The 19,033-nt window shown below is 43.6% G+C and overlaps 2 protein-coding genes across 3 annotated transcripts in view; one reads left to right on the forward strand and one right to left on the reverse strand.

Moving 5' to 3' along the window:
- The window catches only part of DNASE2B (deoxyribonuclease 2 beta), a 29,148-nt gene extending 16,535 nt beyond the window's left edge, over positions 1 to 12,613 (reverse strand). The window contains exons 1-3 of the mRNA XM_040360586.1: positions 12,406 to 12,613; positions 10,063 to 10,234; positions 5,415 to 5,496 (exon numbers count right to left, since the gene is read on the reverse strand). Coding sequence (XP_040216520.1) covers positions 5,415 to 5,496; positions 10,063 to 10,234; positions 12,406 to 12,506 — 355 coding nt within the window. The 5' untranslated portion in view covers positions 12,507 to 12,613. The remainder of the gene's footprint in view (positions 1 to 5,414; positions 5,497 to 10,062; positions 10,235 to 12,405) is intronic.
- Positions 12,614 to 13,960: 1,347 nt separating this feature from the next.
- LOC120945980 (uricase-like) overlaps positions 13,961 to 19,033 on the forward strand; it is a 27,067-nt gene continuing 21,994 nt past the window's right edge. Inside the window, exons 1-3 of one of the 2 annotated variants that reach the window (XM_040360587.1) lie at positions 13,963 to 14,072; positions 17,599 to 17,817; positions 18,093 to 18,209. In XM_040360587.1, the coding sequence (XP_040216521.1) occupies positions 14,043 to 14,072; positions 17,599 to 17,817; positions 18,093 to 18,209 (366 nt within the window). In that variant the 5' untranslated portion in view covers positions 13,963 to 14,042. Of the gene's footprint in view, positions 14,073 to 17,598; positions 17,818 to 18,092; positions 18,210 to 19,033 lie in introns of both variants that reach the window. The other variant, XM_040360588.1, reaches the window with a different exon arrangement.

Here is a 19,033-nt window from a genome sequence, read left to right on the forward strand (position 1 = left end):
TGGGGCATACACATGGTCGAAATTCTGATCGTGTGTATGGGGCTTTACAGTGTCCCATTGAGCACAGATTTATGTGGCTACATTGTTACTAGGGTTGTCCCGATACCGATACTATTATCGGTATCGGGACCGATACTGAGTATTTGCGCTAGTACTTGTACTCGCGCAAATACTCCCGATGCCTGGTAGAATACTTTTTTTTTTCCCCGAATGCGGGTGGAGAGGGGGTGGAGTGCGGGTGGAGAGGGGGTGGAGAGGGGGCGGAGAGCGGAGCAGAGCAGTCCTCGTATGGGGAGAGGAGAGCTGCTGCCGCTGCCACCTTAGACAAAGCCAAGTCAATCCCCCCCCTCCCCCCCGCCGCTGCCGACATCTAGTTACTATGCGCTGGGGAAACACAACAGCTGTCATTTGCATTTGAATAGCTGTGTGTTCCCCCGCCGCGATGTCATGTATAGCCCCTCCCCCTTGCCCGGGCACTTTGATAGACAGGTCACCCGTCGAACGGGTAGTACAGTGGTCTTCAAACTGCGGCCTGCGGGCCTTAATGAAGCCCTTTTCAAGCCTTAATCTGGCCCTTGGAACGCTATTCCTCACACTGATAAGAGGCACTATTCCTCTTACTGACTCCAAGGGAATATTTCCTGCCACTGACACCAATGATTGGAAACTATTCCTCCTACTGACATCAATGATGGGGCACTATTCCTCCTCCTACCCACCACAAATGATATGTCGATTTTTTTTCTCCCAATGACCACCAAGCCTGAAGCATTGTTTACTCCCCCTGATGCCGGGACATTTTCTACTACCACTGGCCACAGTCCACCCCTTCTAAACTCCGAGGGACACTGCCCCCTTGTTTAGAAAGTTTGGAGACCCCTGATCAGTAAAAATTACAAAGTCAAAACCCAATAATGCTCAACTTACTTAACCTCCTGAGGCCCACGCTATAGCCGAATGACGGCTACAGCGCGGACCTGAAAATCCAAGTGGACGTCAATTGACGTCCGCCCCTTTGCTCGTTCCCCGCGCGCGCTGCTGAGAGCGCAGCGGGGAAACTCTGTGCTGGCCGTGTCCCTTGGACACAGCCAATCACAGATCGACGTGAACGGCCAATCGGAGTGGCCGTTCGGTAGGTGATCTGTGCGGCCAATGAGAGATGATCTCATATGTAAACATATGAGATAATTTCTCATTGCCGGCTCACACAGAGACAGCGTCCTGTCAGGGAGAGAGGAGACCGATCTGTGTCTCTTGTACATAGGGACACAGATCGGTCACCTCCCCCAGTCACCCCCCTCCCCCCACAGTTAGAACACTAAGCAGTATACACATTTAACCCCTTCCTCACCCCCTAGTGTTAACCCCTTCAATGCCAGTCACATTTATACAGTAATTTATAGCACTGATCGCAGTATAAATGTGAATGGTGCCAAAAATGTGTCAAAAGTGTCCGATGTACCGCCATAATGTCGCCGTCCCAATAAAAATCGCAGATCGCCGCCATTACTAGTAAAAAAAAAAAATAATAAAAAATACTAATTATGTCCCCTATTTTGTAGGCGCTATAATTTTTCGCAAACCAATCGCTTATTGCGATTTTTTTTTTTACCAAAAATATGTAGAAGAATACGTATCGGCCTAGACTGAAATTTTTTTTTTTTTTTTTTTAATTGGGATATTTATTATAGCAACAAGTAAAAAATATTGTATTTTTTTTCAAAATTGTCGTTCTTTTTTGTTTATAGCGCAAAAAATAAAAACCGCAGAGGTGATCAAATACCACCAAAAGAAAGCTCTACTTGTGGGGAAAAAAGGACGTCAATTTTGTTTGGGGGCCACGTCGCACGACCGCGCAATTGTCAGTTAAAGCGACGCAGTGACGGAAGCTGAAATTTCACCTGGGCAGGAGGGGGGTATATGTGCCCAGTAAGCAAGTGGTTAATAATTGTAGAAAATAACTGTAACCAGGTGCCTAACATATCATGTCTCCATCTCCTTATATAACATACACACAACCAATATTCGCCCACGGGACTTTAAATGAGGCACAATACAAAATTCATAAAATATCAATTTATTGTACAAGGATGTGACACAAAAATGTATAAAGTACACATAAAAATTTTGGCATATCAAGCCAATGGGTTACACGTTACAATATATAATGTACATCAAGCTGGTTTTACATAACCAAGATGATTGCAATATAGGATGGGAATGCATCTTGATACTCAACGCTTTTTGTAAATACTTTCACTTCTTCAGGAGTAGATGCCTCCAACAACAGAACTCTATAAAACCAGTTTCAAACTTGATAAAACATAGCGCCTCCAAATGGTGACCGCTGCTCAGTGTCTGACATAGGAGTAGTGGAAGGGGACCAAGACACCTAAAGGCAAAAGAGGTGGCACAAGAGAGTTTATGACTGCGTTTAAAAAAATATCAAAGTACCAAAAACCAACCTAGTGTTTGCAAAGGTGAGTGATGATTTTCCAACCAAACCAGATCATGATCTCAAAGGAAAAGATTTTTTTTCATGATCTGTTTGGTTGGAGAATCGTCACTGAAGAAGTGAAAGTATTCACAAAAAGTGTTGAGTTAAAAGATGCATCCCATATTGCATATTCACCCAAAAGTCGAACTTCCACTGACATTTTTTTTTGGGGGGGGGGGGGTAGTACCTAGTTTTGACAGGTACCCAGCTTCCTCTTCCGCTCGTGCCACCTAGGCGACTCCTTCTCTCCGCCTCCCTCCCTGCAATCTTCTGGGACACGTCCCAGTTCCAAAAAGATTGCTGGGCCATTCAGGACGTGCAGTGCAACATAAACTGTCACAGCCGGGTGAGTGATGCTGGCACCGAGGAGAGGCGGGGAGAGAAGCGAGGCTTCAGGTGGCTGCATCGCTGGACCGGGGGACAGGTGAGTGTCTGTTTATTAAGTAAGCAGCTACACTTTTTGTTAATAAACTGAAATACGAGTGGAACTCCGCTTTGAGTACACAATGGGACCAGAGCATGTATGTAAAACGAAAATGTACTTAAAGTGAAGCAATACCCTTTTTCACTTCTCAATGCATGTAAATTGACATGGCACTGCAAACTTGGGGAGCATGTTAAGGGGACCCAGGCCTATGACATGGTAGATAAATAGAAAAACGCATATCGGCGTTTGAAAGGCTGTATACCCCAAAATGTTGCAAAATGGGATGATTCCCCCAAGGTTCTTTTAGCAGCTAAATATTTCAATCAAGATGTTTTCGTTTTTAATAAAATCTTTATTAGACAAAATCGAATTCAGAAAATGGAAATGGAGTTAAAATATGAGTTCTGGCTACATATGTATTCATACATATACATACATTACATGTCAATTATCATAAAATACAACTGTCAGGTGATGATACATTGCCATAGTGGTATCCACATGAACACCCCCATTTTATGACATGGTAGATTACCTAGGCAAGCTGGCCAACCCCAAAATCGGATATGTTGTAGTCCGGCATCCCCTCTCTGTACTCCCCAAGTTTGGTGTCCCTGTCACTTATGGTTCAGGAGTAGGGATGAGCCGAACACCCCCCCGTTCGGTTCGCACCAGAACCTTCGAACGGACCAAACGTTCGCGCAAACATTTAGAACCCCATTGACGTCAATGTGACTCGAACGTTCGAATTCAAAAGTGCTCATTTTAAAGCCCAATATGCAAGTTATTGTCGGAAAACGGGTTTGGGGACCCGGGTCTTGCCCCAGGGAACAAACTACAGAGGACACGTGCAGTACACACCAAGTAGGTTTAGGTGCAAACTACAGAGCACAAGTGCAGTACACACCAAGTAGATTTAGGTGCAAACTACAGAGCACAAGTGCAGTACACACCAAGTAGCTTTAGGTGCAAACTACTGAGCACAAGTGAAGTACACACCAAGTAACTTTAGGTGCAAACTACAGAGCACACGGGCAATACACCACGTGAGAATACTGCAGCTAGCACAATCAACTGCCTGACAGTAAATTAGGAAGAACTGATCTAGCTAAACTATACAGTGTATAAATATATGTACAACACCTGGGATGTATATATATCCTCTACACACTGTAACTTTAACTGACTAGCCTGCCTGCCTGCCTGCCTGCTCTATCTACCTAGAAAAAAAGACACTCTCTCTCTCTCTCTCTCTCTCTCTCTCTGACAGATCCCTAAACAGCGCCGCAACACACTACACAAGGCCGCCCTGCAGGCGGCCTTTTATAGTGTGGGGCATGTACTAAAGCCCTGAGCCATGAGCCATAATTGGCCAAAGCCACCCTGGCTTTGGCCAATTATGGCTCTCTGTTTTTTGCGCGCTGTGATTGGCCAAGCATGGGGGTTGAAGTGCATGCTTGGCCAATCATCAGCCAGCAATGCCGCAGTGGATTATGGGCCTTAACGCGTCACTCGAATTTGGCGCGAACGGCCCGTAACGTTCGTCTTTCGACGAACGATCGAACATACGATGTTCGAGTCGAACATGGGTTCGACTCGAACACAAAGCTTATAACTATTAAGGATCAGTGCCATGTCAAGCTGACCAAGATTTCCCATAGAAGCCAATGTGTCCGAAACTTGCGAGGCACTTTACGTACACTCGCGGGTATGTCCGTACTCACGAGTGTACATAAAGTAAGGGTATGTAAAGCAGGGTATGTCTGTACAGTACTTGAAAATATACCACCATGATGTACATTATATATTGTTACAAGTAACACATTGGCTTGATATACCAACATTTTTGATATGTACTTTATACATTTATGTGTCAAAACCTTGTACAATACATTTATATTTTATGACTTTTGTATTATGCCTCATTTAAAGTCCCGTAGGCAAATATCTGTTGTGTGTGTATAGCATGCCCACATCTCTGACCATCTCCTATAGCATGCCCACAGTCTCTGACCATCTCCTATAGCATGCTCTCAGTCTCTGGCCATCTCCTATAGCATGCTCTCAGTCTCTGGCCATCTCCCATAGCATGCTCTCAGTCTCTGGCCATCTCCTATAGCATACCCACAGTCTCTGACCATCTCCTATAGCATGCCCACAGTCTCTGACCATCTCCCATAGCATGCTCTCAGTCTCTGACCATCTCATATAGCATGCTCACAGTCTCTGACCATCTGCTATAGCATGCCCACAGTGTCTGACCATCTCCTATAGCATGCCAGCAGTCTCTGACCATCTCCTATAGCATATCAGCTGTCTCTGACCATCTGCTTTAGCATGCCCACAGTCGCAGACCATTTTTTTATAGCATGTACACAGTGTCTGACCGTCTCCTATGCTGTGTCCACAGTCTCTGACCATCTCCATTAGCATGTCCACAGTGTGTAACTATCTGTAGATTCTTTATGTAGACAATGAGATTTAACTGACCCTTAGAGTGACCATAGTGTGTGGAAAAGTTGCTTGTTCTTGCAGGGGCATCATTGTATATCATGTATGCTGTGCTGTCATTCTAGGAAATGAAAGATATCATGTCAGTAGAAAAAAAACATGATGCTGAATGTGATACACTCATTAGATGTAACGGAACCTGATATCATGACAAAGATCAAAATAAGGCATATGGAAGGTCCTTTTAACTATACTTCACCTGTGCCAAAAACAGCTCTATATAAACTGCATTTTTTTTTTTTTTTACAGAAAAAAAAAGACAATGAAAACATAAAAAAAGGAGCACACAAATAACATTCAAATACACATTAAATGTTATTGAAATGTAACAATGACACTTTATACAATTCTTTGCACAACAATACATTGGGAACGTGCTGCAGTGTATTGCATGCGTTTTTGTTCATTGCACTGCAAAAAAAAAAACAGAAATGCTCCATTTTTTGTGCAATGCACACTTTTAGGTAGATTCAGGTAGAGTTAGGCCGACTTATTAGTAGATAAGTCGACCTAACTCAGAATCTACGCCGACCTATGTTTAAGCGTATGCTCAAACAGAGATACGCTTAAACATATCTAAGATACGACGGCTTGCGCCGTCGTATCTTAGATTGCAATTTTTCGGATGGTCGCTAGGTGGCGCTTCCATTGCGGCCGGCGTATAATATGTAAATGAGTTTCTACGTCGATTCACGAACGTACGCCCGGCCGCCACAGTCTATTTACGCCGTTTCCGTAAGGCCTTAGGCGGCCTAAAGTTATTCCACCTATGAGGTGGAATAACAATGTTAAAGTATGGCCGCCGTTCCCGCCGCGAGGTTCGAATTTTTTACGTCGTTTGCGTAAGTCGTCCGCGAATCGGGAGTTACGTCGTTTACGTCCACGTCGAAATCAATAGGCCCGTACGGCGTACTTAGCCGCAATGCGCACTGGGAAATGTAGGCGCCCGGCGCATGCGCAGTAGGCAAAAAATTTCAAAAACGTGAGGTCAAGCCTCATTGCCATTAAACACGCCCCCCTCCAACCCATTTGAATTAGGCGCCCTTACGCCCGCCACGTTTACACTACGCCGCCCTAAGTAAGGAGGTAAGTGCTTTGAGAATCATGTACTTGCCTCTCTTACTTAAGGCGGCGTAGTGTAAACACGCTAGGCTACGCCGCCGCAAATTAGCGTGCCCCTACCTGAATCTACCTATAACACACTTGTATGATGTAATGAGGGCTCGTAGAGAATAATTGTTTTTGTATGTTCTTGCATTGAGCCTGCGTTAATCAATGCTGTTCAACCCACCTGGTGTAAGAGTCCAGGGGGGCACCTCTGTCTCTAATTTTAGGTAATCACTTAATTTGCTATTATACAGTGCCTTGAAAAAGTATTCATACCCCATTAAGATTTTATGTGATAGACCAACACAAAGTGGCAGATAATTGTGAAGTGGAAGGAAAATGATAAATGGTTTTTATTTATTTTTTTACAAATAAATATGTGAAAAGTGTGGAGTACATTTGTATTCAGCCCCCCTGAGTCAATACTTTGTAGAACCTCCTTTCTCTGCAATTAAGAGTGGAAAGAAGAAAGTCATTGTTAAAGAAAACCATAAGAAGTCCCGTTTGCAGTTTACGAGAAGCCATGTGGGGGACACAGCAAACATGTGGAAGAAGGTGCTCTGGTCAGAGGAGACCAAAATGTAACTTTTTGGCCTAAAAGCAAAACGCTATGTGTGGTGGAAAACTAACACTGCACATCACCCTGAACACACCATCCCCACCGTGAAACATGGTGGTGGCAGCATCATGTTGTGGGGATGCTTTTCTTCAGCAGGGAAGCTGGTAGGAGTTGGTGGAAAGATGGATGGAGCCAAATACAGGGCAATCTTAGAAGAAACCCTGTTACGCCGCATACAAACGGATGGAATTTCCGAAAACAAACGTTCAATGTGAGCTTGTTGTCGGAATATCCGACCGTGTTTATGCTGCATCGGACATTTGCTGTCCGAATTTCCGACAACAAAAATTTGAGAGCTGGTTCTCAAATTTTCCGACAACAAAAGTTGTTGTCGGAAATTCCGACCGTGTGTACACAATTCAATGCACAGAAAGTCTACGCATGCTCGGAATCAATTCGACGCATGCTCGGAATCATTGAACTTCATTTTTCTTGGCTCGTTGTAGTCTTGTACGTCACCGCGTTCTTGACGTTCGGAATTTCTGACAACATTTGTGTGACCGTGTGAATGCAAGACAAGTTTGAGCCAACATCCGTCGGAAAAAAAAAATCCACGGTTTTGTTGTCGGAATGTTCGATCGTGTGTATGCGGCATTAGAGTCTGCAAAAGAGTGGAGGCTGTGGCGGAGGTTCACCTTTCAGCAGGACAACGACCCTAAACATACAGCCAGAGCTACAATGGAATGGTTTAGATCAAAGCATATTCATGTATTAGAATGGACCAGTCAAAGTCCAGACCTAAATCCAATTGAGAATCTGTGTCAAAACTTTTGCTGTTCATAGACGCTCTCCGTCCAATGTGACAGAGCTTGAGCTATTTTGCAAAGAAGAAGAATGGGCAAAAATGTTCCTCTCTAGATGTACAAAGCTGGTAGAGACATCCCCAAAAAAGACTCTCAGCTGTAATTGCAGTGAAAGGAGGTTCTAGGAAGTATTGATTCCGGGGGGCTGAATACAAATGTACACCACACTTTTCACATATTTATTTGTAAAAAATTTAGAAAACCATTTATAATTTTCCTTCCACTTCACAATTATGTTTCACTTTGGTCTATCACATAAAATCCCAATAAAATACATTTACATTTTGGTTGTAACATGACAAATGTGGAAAATTTCAAGGGGTATGATTAGTTTTCCAAGGCACTATATATAACTTTTTTTCAAGGTTTCTTCTAGTGATATTGTTCTGCAAAAATAATATAATTTTTTATGTAATCCATAGACAAAATGCCCGGATTCACAAAGCACTTACGCCTACGTATCTCGAGATACGCAGCGTAAGTGTAAATATGCGCCATCGTATCTATGCGCCATGCCCATAAACTGAGATACGCCTGAAAACAGGCTTCATCCAACCGACGTAACTTTCCTACGCCGGCATATCGTGGGCGCATATTTACGCTGGCCGCAAGTGGCGCTCCCATTGATTTCCTATTCAAATATGGAAATGAGGGAGATACATCGATTCACGAACGTACTTGCGCCCGGCGCATAATATACACGGTTTGCGTAAGTCGTACGTCCGGCATAAAGTTATTCCCCATATATGAGGCGCAACTCATGCTAAGGTATGGACCAGGGAACACAGCTGTCGTATTTTACGCCGTTTACGTAGTACGTGAATAGGGCTGGGCGTAGGTTACGTTCACGTCGTAGGCAGTGATCAGTCATATCTTAGGGAGTAGTTCCGACGTGATTCTGAGCATGCGCACTGGGATACGTCCACGGGACGGCGCATGCGCTGTTCGTTTTAAGTACCTGTATGGCACTCGGCCCATCATTTGCATGGGGTCACGCCTCATTAGCATGGCTCACGCCCACTTCCACCTACGACGGCTTACGCCGAGGGAACCCAGCGCAGTTTGGGAGGCAAGTGCTTTGTGAATTCGGTGCTTGCCTCTCTGCGCTACGTCGGCGTAGCGTATATTAGATACGCTACGCCGGCATAAATATGCGCCAATGTATGTGAATCCGGGCCAAAATGTTTAGTTTAGTTTTATTTATTTCAAAATTGTGTTATTTTATTCTAGAATTTTTCTAATTTAAAATTACTCTAATATTCAGATTCTTTTTTTTTTTTTTTTTTTTATTGTACACTTGTTTAATGTGACAATGAAAAATTTGTCAAACAAATAAAAAATTTAAAAATATATTAATGTTCCTTGCATGTGTATAATTTATTTGCCTTTAGTAAATCAACCTCTATGTGAGCAAGGGCAGAAAGTTAAGCTGGCCATACGCTGTAAGAATTTTGTTGAAAAACTTAGGCCCAGATTCGCGTAGATGGGCGCATCTTTGAGCGGGCGTAACGTATCCTATTTCCATTACACCCCTGCAACTTAGACGGGCAAGTGCAGTATTCTCAAAGCACTTGCTCCGTAAGTTGCGGCGGCATAGCGTAAATAGGCCAGCGTAAGCCCGCCTAATTCAAATGTGGAACAGGGGGGCGTGTTTTATGTAAATGTTATGTGACCTGACGTGATTGACGTTTTTAACGAACGGCGCATGTGCCGTCCGTGGACATATCCCAGTGTGCATTGCTCCAAAGTACGCCGCAAGGACATATTGGTTTCGACGTAAACGTAAATTACGTCCAGCCCCATTCACGGACGACTTACGCAAACGACGTCAAATTTTAAAAATTTGACGCAGGAACGACGTCAATACTTAACATTGGTACGCCGCATGTACCCCTCATATAGCATGGGTAACTTTACGCCGGGAAAAGCCTAACGTAAACGGCGTATCTGTAAGTTTAATATCGCCTTGTGACTCAATGGCACAGGTAACCAGAGTGACAGGTGATTGTGGTGGGGATTCTACCTGGGAACTTCTATGTGAAGTTTTTATATCAGATTTCGGCAGCTGACCAATCACAGTGAATAAAATGGTGCTCACTTTATAAGATGTATAGAGCTGCTGTAGCACTTGCCCCAGAGCACTCTGGGTCATGTTAATGAGGAATTTGCTGACTTGCCATCCTTGTGACCTGGAGTCCAGATACAGATATTCCAGTCCTGTTCCCTCCGTCTCATTGATTCTATACTTTGGTAATTTGTAAACCACAAACCTGTAAAACATAACATATAACTGATGAACTATATACAGTGTCTACAATACTACAGGCTCAATGTACAAAGCTTTAACCCCAGATTAAAGTAAACAAACAAAACTACCTTGATAGGGCCACAGTTGGTAAATAAATTGCTTGATTTGTCTAAAAAAATGTTGTTGTATTACCTTTTACTGCCCATGTAACTTGTATGTAAAGCAGCAAAGAGGTTTCGCCACCCACAAGTTACACATATGTGTCCATGGATGGCCAAGTTGCCTGTGCTGAGAGTATGCTCCCAGCAAAGTGACCGAGCTGTCATAGGCAGCTCTCAGTCTCTAGTTATGATTGGGAGCCAGCGGGATGGTATCCTAATCAGGTGACCATTGTGAAATCAATCACAGTGGTCACGTGATCAAGAAGTCGGCCCCTTACCCCTGGGTGTAAAGACGTACTTAACCACTTCCCATCTGGGCCAGTTCTGTCACTTCACTCCTAGGCCCCGTACACACGAGGGGACATGTCCGATGAAAACGGTCCGCGGACCGTTTTCATCGGACATGTCCGCTCGGAGATTTCTGTCTGATGGTTGTACACACCATCAAACAGAAATCTGCGCGGACACGATACGCGGTGACGTGGCCGCGCCGTCGCCCTGGAAGGTCAATGCTTCCACACATGTGTCAAATCACTTTGACGCATGCGAGGGCTTTCGGCCGAGCGGACATGTCCGGTGAGTCTGTACAGACGACCGAACATGTCCGACGGACAGGCTTCCAGCGGACATGTTTCTTAGCATGCTAAGAAACATTTGTCTGCTGGAAACCTGTCCGATCCGCCGGAAAATTGTCCGGTCGGCCGTACATACGGCCGAACATGTCCGCGGACCAGTTTCAGCGGACATGTTCGGTCGTGTGTACGGGGCCCTACATGTAAAAATCTAATTTTATTTTTAATTACTTAGAACCCCCAAACATTATATACCATATATACCTTATATAGTATAAGCCGAGTTTTTCAGGACATTTTTTTTGTGCTGAAAATGCCCCCCTCAGCTTATAAATCACGTTTTGCGCCTGATCTCCCGGACTTTGGGGACGCGGTACTGACCGACCGTAAGTCCCCTGGACCCCAAACTTGGCACACATATAGACCCTCTACAAGTGTGCAAAATTTGTTGTCCGGGGGATCTACGGCCGGGGAGCACCGATTTTTCAATTCCGGGCACCCCTTCCATAGACTCCCATGTTAAACGGTAATTTCTCTGGTGAGTTTGGGGACCCAATACCGGCCATTCGTAGGTCCCCTGGACCCGGAATTTGGCACACATGTAGCCCCACTCTTCCTCTACAAGTGTGCAAAAATTGTTTGGAGGACATTCGGCTGGGGAGCACCAACTTTTCAAAGCAGGGCACCCCTTCCATAGACTCCCATGTTAAACGTCAGTCTAGTCATGGGCACAGTGAGGCATGCGCATGGGCACAGTGAGGCATGGGCACAGTGAGGCATGGACACAGTGAGGCATGGACACAGTGAGGCATGGACACAGTGAGGTGCGCAACGGGTAGCTGTGAGTAAAGCGGGTAGCTGTAAATCAGAGGAACGCAGCGGGTAGCTGTAAGTGAAGCTTGAAGAGTCCAGCAGGTAGCTGTGAGCAAAGGTTGATGATCTACAGTGGATTCTGTGAGTAAAGTTGTTGCTATAGGAGACAGCAGTTGCTACGAAATACAGATTTCTGCATTCAGCTTAAAGGTCCTTTTCTGTATTGCTGTCTGCCTAGTTCTATTTTTGTTCAAGGAGTCTGCCAAGTTGCTATTGCATTTGCCTAAGGGTGTCCTGTGCCCCACCCCTCTCTTCATCCGTTCCTGTTAAGAGAAATAAAAAATCGTATTCCTCATTTTTAAAAGTGACTGGGGCCCATCTGTCCATCTTGCACTACACTCACCATGCCTAGTAACCTGCACCCGAGGAGAAATGTCAGCCCTCCCCGACCTTAGGGGTCACCACCAGGCCAGGGAGAGCCCTATATACATATATATATATATAATTTGCAGAGCCCTGTCATTTTGTTTTATCTGAAAAACAACAAAGCAGGATGTCTCCTTGAAATGTTACTTCTTACTTGCAATGGTTGGTTACATTTCACTTTCTCCTATTTAAGATATCATATGCGCCTACTTGATACATACCAGTCAACGGGTTCCCCAGCTTCATCGCGGCAGGAGATCTCACATGTGACGAGACAGAAGGCAGACCAGCTTAACAGTAAAATCAGATACACTTCTGACATGTTCTCTCCCCTGTAGATTTAGAAGCTGTCAAAAAGGAGAAGTTTCATAGTTCCTAATACAACAAGGCTACAGGAAGTGCAGTCACGTGACCAGTCCGGTGCCCATGTTTAAAGCTGAACTCCAGGCAAGCAGCTAAATACGCAGTTACAATACCATAGCTCCCAACTGTCCCTGATTTGGAGCAATGTCCCTCTGTCCCTCATTCCTCCTCATGTGTCCCTCATTTTGGTCTGATCCCTATAGCTGTATATAAAATGCACTTTTTATCTATCAAAAAGTGTTTTCCAGTGCTAAACCTTTCATCTGATTTCTAAATTGCAATTCAATAGCCAATATAAAGGAATAGTAGCTATAAAAAAATTGGGTTTAACCAATCTTGTTTTTTTGTACAATTCTCATTTAAGGCAGGCGTGGCAAGGTGTGTGTCCTATGCCTGCATACTTTTTCTGATAGGTGTCCCTCATTTCCATCTCAAAAAGTTGGGAGGTATGCAATACTTACATATTAATTGTTTTATGTCCTACTGTTAAGCTTATTTCGTAATGCAGAAATACCTGCCAGACAGCAATCTATGTCCTAGTTCCCCCTATAGCAGCCTTTCTCACCCAGTGCTTCCTTTAACCCAGTGTTTCTCAATTCCAGTCCTCAGGCCCCCCCAACAGGTCAGGTTTTCAGGATTTCCATTATTTTGCACAGGTGATTTGATCAGTTTCACTGCCTTAGTAATCACCACAGCCTTTTCATCTGAGGGAAATCCTGAAAACCTGACCTGTTGGGGGGGCCTGAGGACTGGAATTGAGAAACACTGCTTTAACCCTTGGGTTCCTTCAGAAATTGCTAGGAGTTCCTTGAGCAACCTTTTAGCTATCTGTAAGGGGGGGGGGGGGGGAATTCTTACCAATGACCACAAATGTAAGGAGCATTCCTCCAAGTAACCATTATAATAATACACTGTGACCTGTAGACAGTGGAGGTGCGTCCATAGGGGGCGCAGGAGCGCCGCCCCCTCTCTCTCCTGCACTGCCACTGAAATACAACACATAGATTCATGCATTGCATTGCAAGTGTTTTTTTGTCAGGATTGCCAGATAAAAAATAAAATAAAAACTCTTAGCAAATAAATGCAGCTATCACTTTTGAGGACTGGTAATCTGCAACATATTCCATTTTAGTTTTTTGGGTATATTTTAAATCTTGTTTCCACTCCTCTACAATAAACTAATTTGACCTTAATTGGGGTTCTTCCTCGTTTAATGCAGGAATCAGAGCACGGTCACTTAGCCAATCTGTATTGAGAAACTGGACTAGTTAATTTTCAATCCCGAAATTGTTGTCTAAACAGCGTTGTTAAATGATAACTGACTCTAACCTATCATTTTACTATATGGGAAGAGTCAACGTTTCAGCTAAGCAAACAGCAGCTGGATCTGGGACAAAATACAATTGGGTGGCACCTGACAAGCCCATTACACCTCCTACACAAGACACCGATACTTGTTGGTTTTTTGTCAGATGTACCTGGACATCCAAGGAGGATGGCGCATCAATACGCTGGAGCATTGAAGGTATGAAAAAAGAGATAAGTACAAGTCTGATAGGTAATAATGAATTATTTAAATGACTGGTCCATCCAAAACCGAAATTTGCTGATAGGAGGAATGATTTGCGACTTGTATCTCTCATGGACTCCAGCAAAGAGATCTTCCAACTAGAGATTGGAGTTGATAGTTGCATGGGCATGCACAATTTTAAAGCATGACAGTTTGATTATTTTTTTGGCATAACATCATCTTGTATATTTCACCAAAAAATATTTTGTATTTATTATATATTTTTTGCATTAAAATGAAAGATTTTTTAACCACTTGCTTACTGGGCACATATACCCCCTTCCTGACCAGAGGACTTTTTGCGATTCGGCACTGCGGCGCTTTAACTGACAATTGCGCGGCGTGGCTCCCAAACAAAATTGACGTCCTTTTTTTCCCACAAATAGAGCTTTCTTTTGGTGGTATTTGATCACCTCTGCGGTTTTTATTTTTTGCGCTATAAACAAAAATAGAGCGACAATTTTGAAAAAAATAATAATATTTTTTACTTGTTGCTGTAATAAATAGCTCAATTTTTTTTTAATTCGTTTTTTTTTTTTCTCAGTCTAGGCCAATACATATTTTACATATTTTTGGTAAAAAAAAAAAAAAATCGCAATAAGCGACTGGTCTGCGCAAAAGTTATAGTGCCTACAAAATAGGGGACAGAATTATTATTATTTTTTTTTTTTACTAGTAATGGCGGCGATCTGCGATTTTTATCGGTACTGCGACATTATGGCGGACACATCGGACACTTTTGACACATTTTTGGCACCATTCACATTTATACTGCAATCAGAGCTATAAATATGCACTAATTACTGTATAAATGTGAGTGGCATTGAAGGGGTTAACACTAGGGGGTGAGGAAGGGGTTAAATGTGTACCCTATATAGTGTTACTAACTGTGGGGGAAGGGGACTGACTGGGGGAGGTGACCGATCTGTGTCTCTATGTACAAGAGACACAGATCGGTCTCCTCTCTCCCTGACAGGACATGGATCTGTGTGTTTACACACACAGATCCATGTCCTTCTCTCTGTAACTGCCGATCGCGGGAGCCTGGCGGACATTGCGGCCGCCAGGCACGCGCATCGGCATCCCAGTGATGCTCGCGCGCCCCCCAGTGGCCAGGAGGAGCGGAGGCCATAAAAACACGGCCTCCCGGAGATTTAGAGCCACCCTGCGGCCGTATAAAGTCGTACGGCCGTCGAGAAGTGGTTAAAATATATTTTATATATTTTTTGCATTGAAATTAAAGAAAATAATTAGTTTGAAAAACCACTGCGCAAATACAGTATGATATAAAAAAATTCAAAACCCACCAATTTATTCTCTATGGCCTCTGCTTTAAAAAAATATATAATGTTTGGGAGTTCTGAGTAGGTTTGCACAAATACCGGTATCGGTGCCAATACTAAGCATTTGTATTTATTTGCATTTATCTAAAACCATTTTATTTATTCCTGTTCAAATTGCATGCTTTTCTTTGCAGTGCGACTTGAACCTCATTTATTTTGCATGGGCTCAAATTGCACTGCAAGGGTATTGGGATATCAGTGAGTATTTGTGTACAATTATCGGCACTTGGACTCACCAGTAAAAAGCACGGTATTGGTGCAACCCTAAGGGCCCATTCACACCTGAGCGTTTTGTATCCTGAAGCTACAAAACGCTAGAGGGGAAAAAATCCATTATTCTCAATGGAGATGGTTCACATCTCCACTCCAAAACGCCTGACGCCGAACGCCTGAAGCTCAAACAAGTTCTGGACCATTTTTTGTCGCTCGAATTGGGCTGATTTGGGCGTTTTTGAACGTTTGTATTACCATAGAAACTAATGGAAACGCTCGATTCAAGCGTCTAGCGCGACAAAGAGCGTTTCTACGGGTGTTTTGTCGCTTCAAAGGGTCACTAAAGGAAAACATTTTTTTTGCTGAAATGACTGTTTACAGGGTATAGAGACCTAATAGTTAACTGATTCCTTTTAAAAATGATTAAAAATAGATAAAAAAAACAATCATATAATGTACCTACAGTTTAGTTTTGTTTTTGCTGTTGTTTCCTGGTTCTCTGATGTACAGAGCCAGAGAGCCAATAGAGGGCAGTGATGCTTTGTCTAAAACCCCTCAGCACCAATCCAGTTTCGGTTTACAAACAGTAATCACACCTCCTTAATTAGTCACCACAGTGAGAAATCTCACAGTACTGTGGTGATCAGGAAACAGACAACTAGGAAGTGTCCAGAACAGAGAGGAATTACAGCAACATCAAAGCAAAAACAAACAATTAGGACATGAAACCAGGACTGCAGTAAGGTAAAGGAAGCTATTTAGCTAAAAAAAAAAATTCCTTTAGTGACCCTTTAAGTCTGTTCTGTGAAATAGAACATTCACCCAGGAAGAAGATAAAAACAATCTAAAAACATAGGGCCAGATCCACATACATGTAGATCGGTGCAGCGTATCAGAGATACACTACGCTGCCGTACCTTACCTGGCGTATATTCGAATCCTCAGCGAGTTCGCGCCGTAAATTACGGCGGCGTAGTATATTTCTGGCGGCGGATTTCAAATTGGGCGGGTTGAGGGCGGGTTTCATTTAAATGAAGCGCGTCCCCGCGCCGAATGAACTGCGCATGTGTCGTCGCGAAATTTCCCGCCGTGCATTGCGCTAAATGACGTCGCTAGGACGTCATTTTTTTAACTTAGACGTGAGTTACGTCCATCCCTATTCACGGACGACTTACGCAAAAAAAATAAAAAATTCAAATTTCGACGCGGGAATGACGGCCATACTTAACATGGCAAGTCTATGTATACACCGCAAAATACCAGCTTTAACTTTATGCCGTAAAAAGCCTACTACATACGACATTAGAAAATGCGACTGCCGCGCGTACGTTCGTGGATCGTCGTAAATCGCTAATTTGCATACCCAACGCGGAAAACGCCGCGAACTCCACCCAGCGGGCACCGAAGTATTGCACCTACGATCCGAAGGCGTACGAAGTCGTACGCCTGTCGGATCGAACCCAGAAGCCGTCGTATCTTGGTTTGAGGATTTAAACTAAAGATACGACGCGGGAAATTTGAAAGTACGCCGGCGTATCAGTAGATACGCTGGCGTACTTGCTCTGTGAATCTGGCCCATAGCAACAAATGATGAAAGAGATGATAGTTTTTCCTATTGGCTAAAATAAAAAACGACAAAGTTCAAAAACGTCGGACAATGCTGTATGCAAACGTGCGAATCCGCGCGACAAAACGTGCAACAAAACGCCGTAAAAAAACGTTCAAAAACGCTACGCTCAGGTGTGAATGGGGCCTAATACTAAGATTTTCTAGCAAAAAATACTGATTGTTACATGTAAACAAAAAGTTCCAGAAAAAAGTGGATATTTAAAGCTAATCAAATTTACTTTGGAATTTGCGTTAACATTTTGAAGGTTTTATGAGGTTTTAGTGTCTGGGTTTACATCAACCTTTATATCTTTTAGGACTCAGATGTGGAATTTGCACGCACTGGCTATGGGAAGAACGCAGTGAAAGTTCTCCAGATTAAAAGAGAAGGCAATGTACATTTTATTAAAGAAATTGAGGCCTCTGTTGAACTCACTCTCCAGTCAAAGAAGGATTATCTATATGGGGATAATTCTGACATCATCCCAACAGACACCATCAAGAACACTATCTACGCTCTAGCAAAATTTAAAGGGGTAATTCATCTTTATCCTTCTGCATACTGACTTCATAAATGTTTAAAATAAAGTAATATTTAATGTAAAGTAAAAATAATTATTGATATTATAGATATTATATATAATACTGTACTGTATACTTAGCACATTACACATTATATTTGATGGTTCCCTGTACTTGGCCCTTTTCATCTGTTACAGCAGGGGATATGTTGGACAACTACTTACCTTGTTAGTTCTTTGCATAAATGTATATGGTTTCCTGGTTTGCTGAATCTCTGTATTTGTTTTAGATAAAAACCATTGAAGAGTTCTCTCTGGTACTTTGTAATCATTTCCTGACGTCGTTCGACCATGTTACACAAGCAAAAACTTACATTGAAGAAGCCCCTTGGAAACGCTTTGAAAAGGTATCTAGATAACCTATGCCTGAGTTTTGTAATCGTCTAAAAGGTCCAACATGGCCTATAACCCAATGTGACCAATCAGATGTCACTACTCCATAAAGCACCACTTAACTTTTGACTGATAAGGTGTAAAGTCTTGGGGGATGATTCGTAACAAAAATCTGATATTATGTAGACGAAAACCATATGAAACAATACCATTCAGATGCCCCAGATTCATTATCCCAACCAACTGGCCATACTAGTTGCAGGTGCTGGTTGGGCTGAATGCTGGCTCGCCTGGCACATTCAAAGCTACAATAAACTGGCGCCCTACCAAACAGACTGAGCATACAGTGAACCTTACCATGTTAGAAAATGGTTTCAGCTTATAGAACAACAAAGGAACTTCCGCTCATCGGATTCCCCCCCCCTTCCAGTGCCACAATTGGCACCTTTCTGGGCGGGAGGGGGACAGGATACCTGTCATAGACAGGTATCCTTTCCCACTTCCGGGAGTCCGGCCGCAGCCGTGACGTCACCGCGGGGCTCCCTCCTCCTCCTCCCCTGGCCGCAGGGCTAATAGGAGAGAGAAGCTGGCCTCGCGCATGCACAGTAGGGTTACCGGTGTGAAGCCGAAAGGCTACACTGCCGGGTTCCCTTACCCGCAATGGCGGGCGGCAGTGTAGCCTTTCTGCTTCACCCTGGGAACCTTACTGCCGACATCGCTGGACTCCGGGACAGGTAAGTGTCCATTTATTAAAAGCCAGCAGCTGCAGTATGTGTAGCTGCTGACTTTTAATTAAAAAAAATTCCCGGACCTCCTCTTTAAGTGGGACTGTACTGGG

This window comes from Rana temporaria, chromosome 7 (assembly GCF_905171775.1).
Source record: "Rana temporaria chromosome 7, aRanTem1.1, whole genome shotgun sequence".
NCBI lineage: Eukaryota > Metazoa > Chordata > Amphibia > Anura > Ranidae > Rana > Rana temporaria.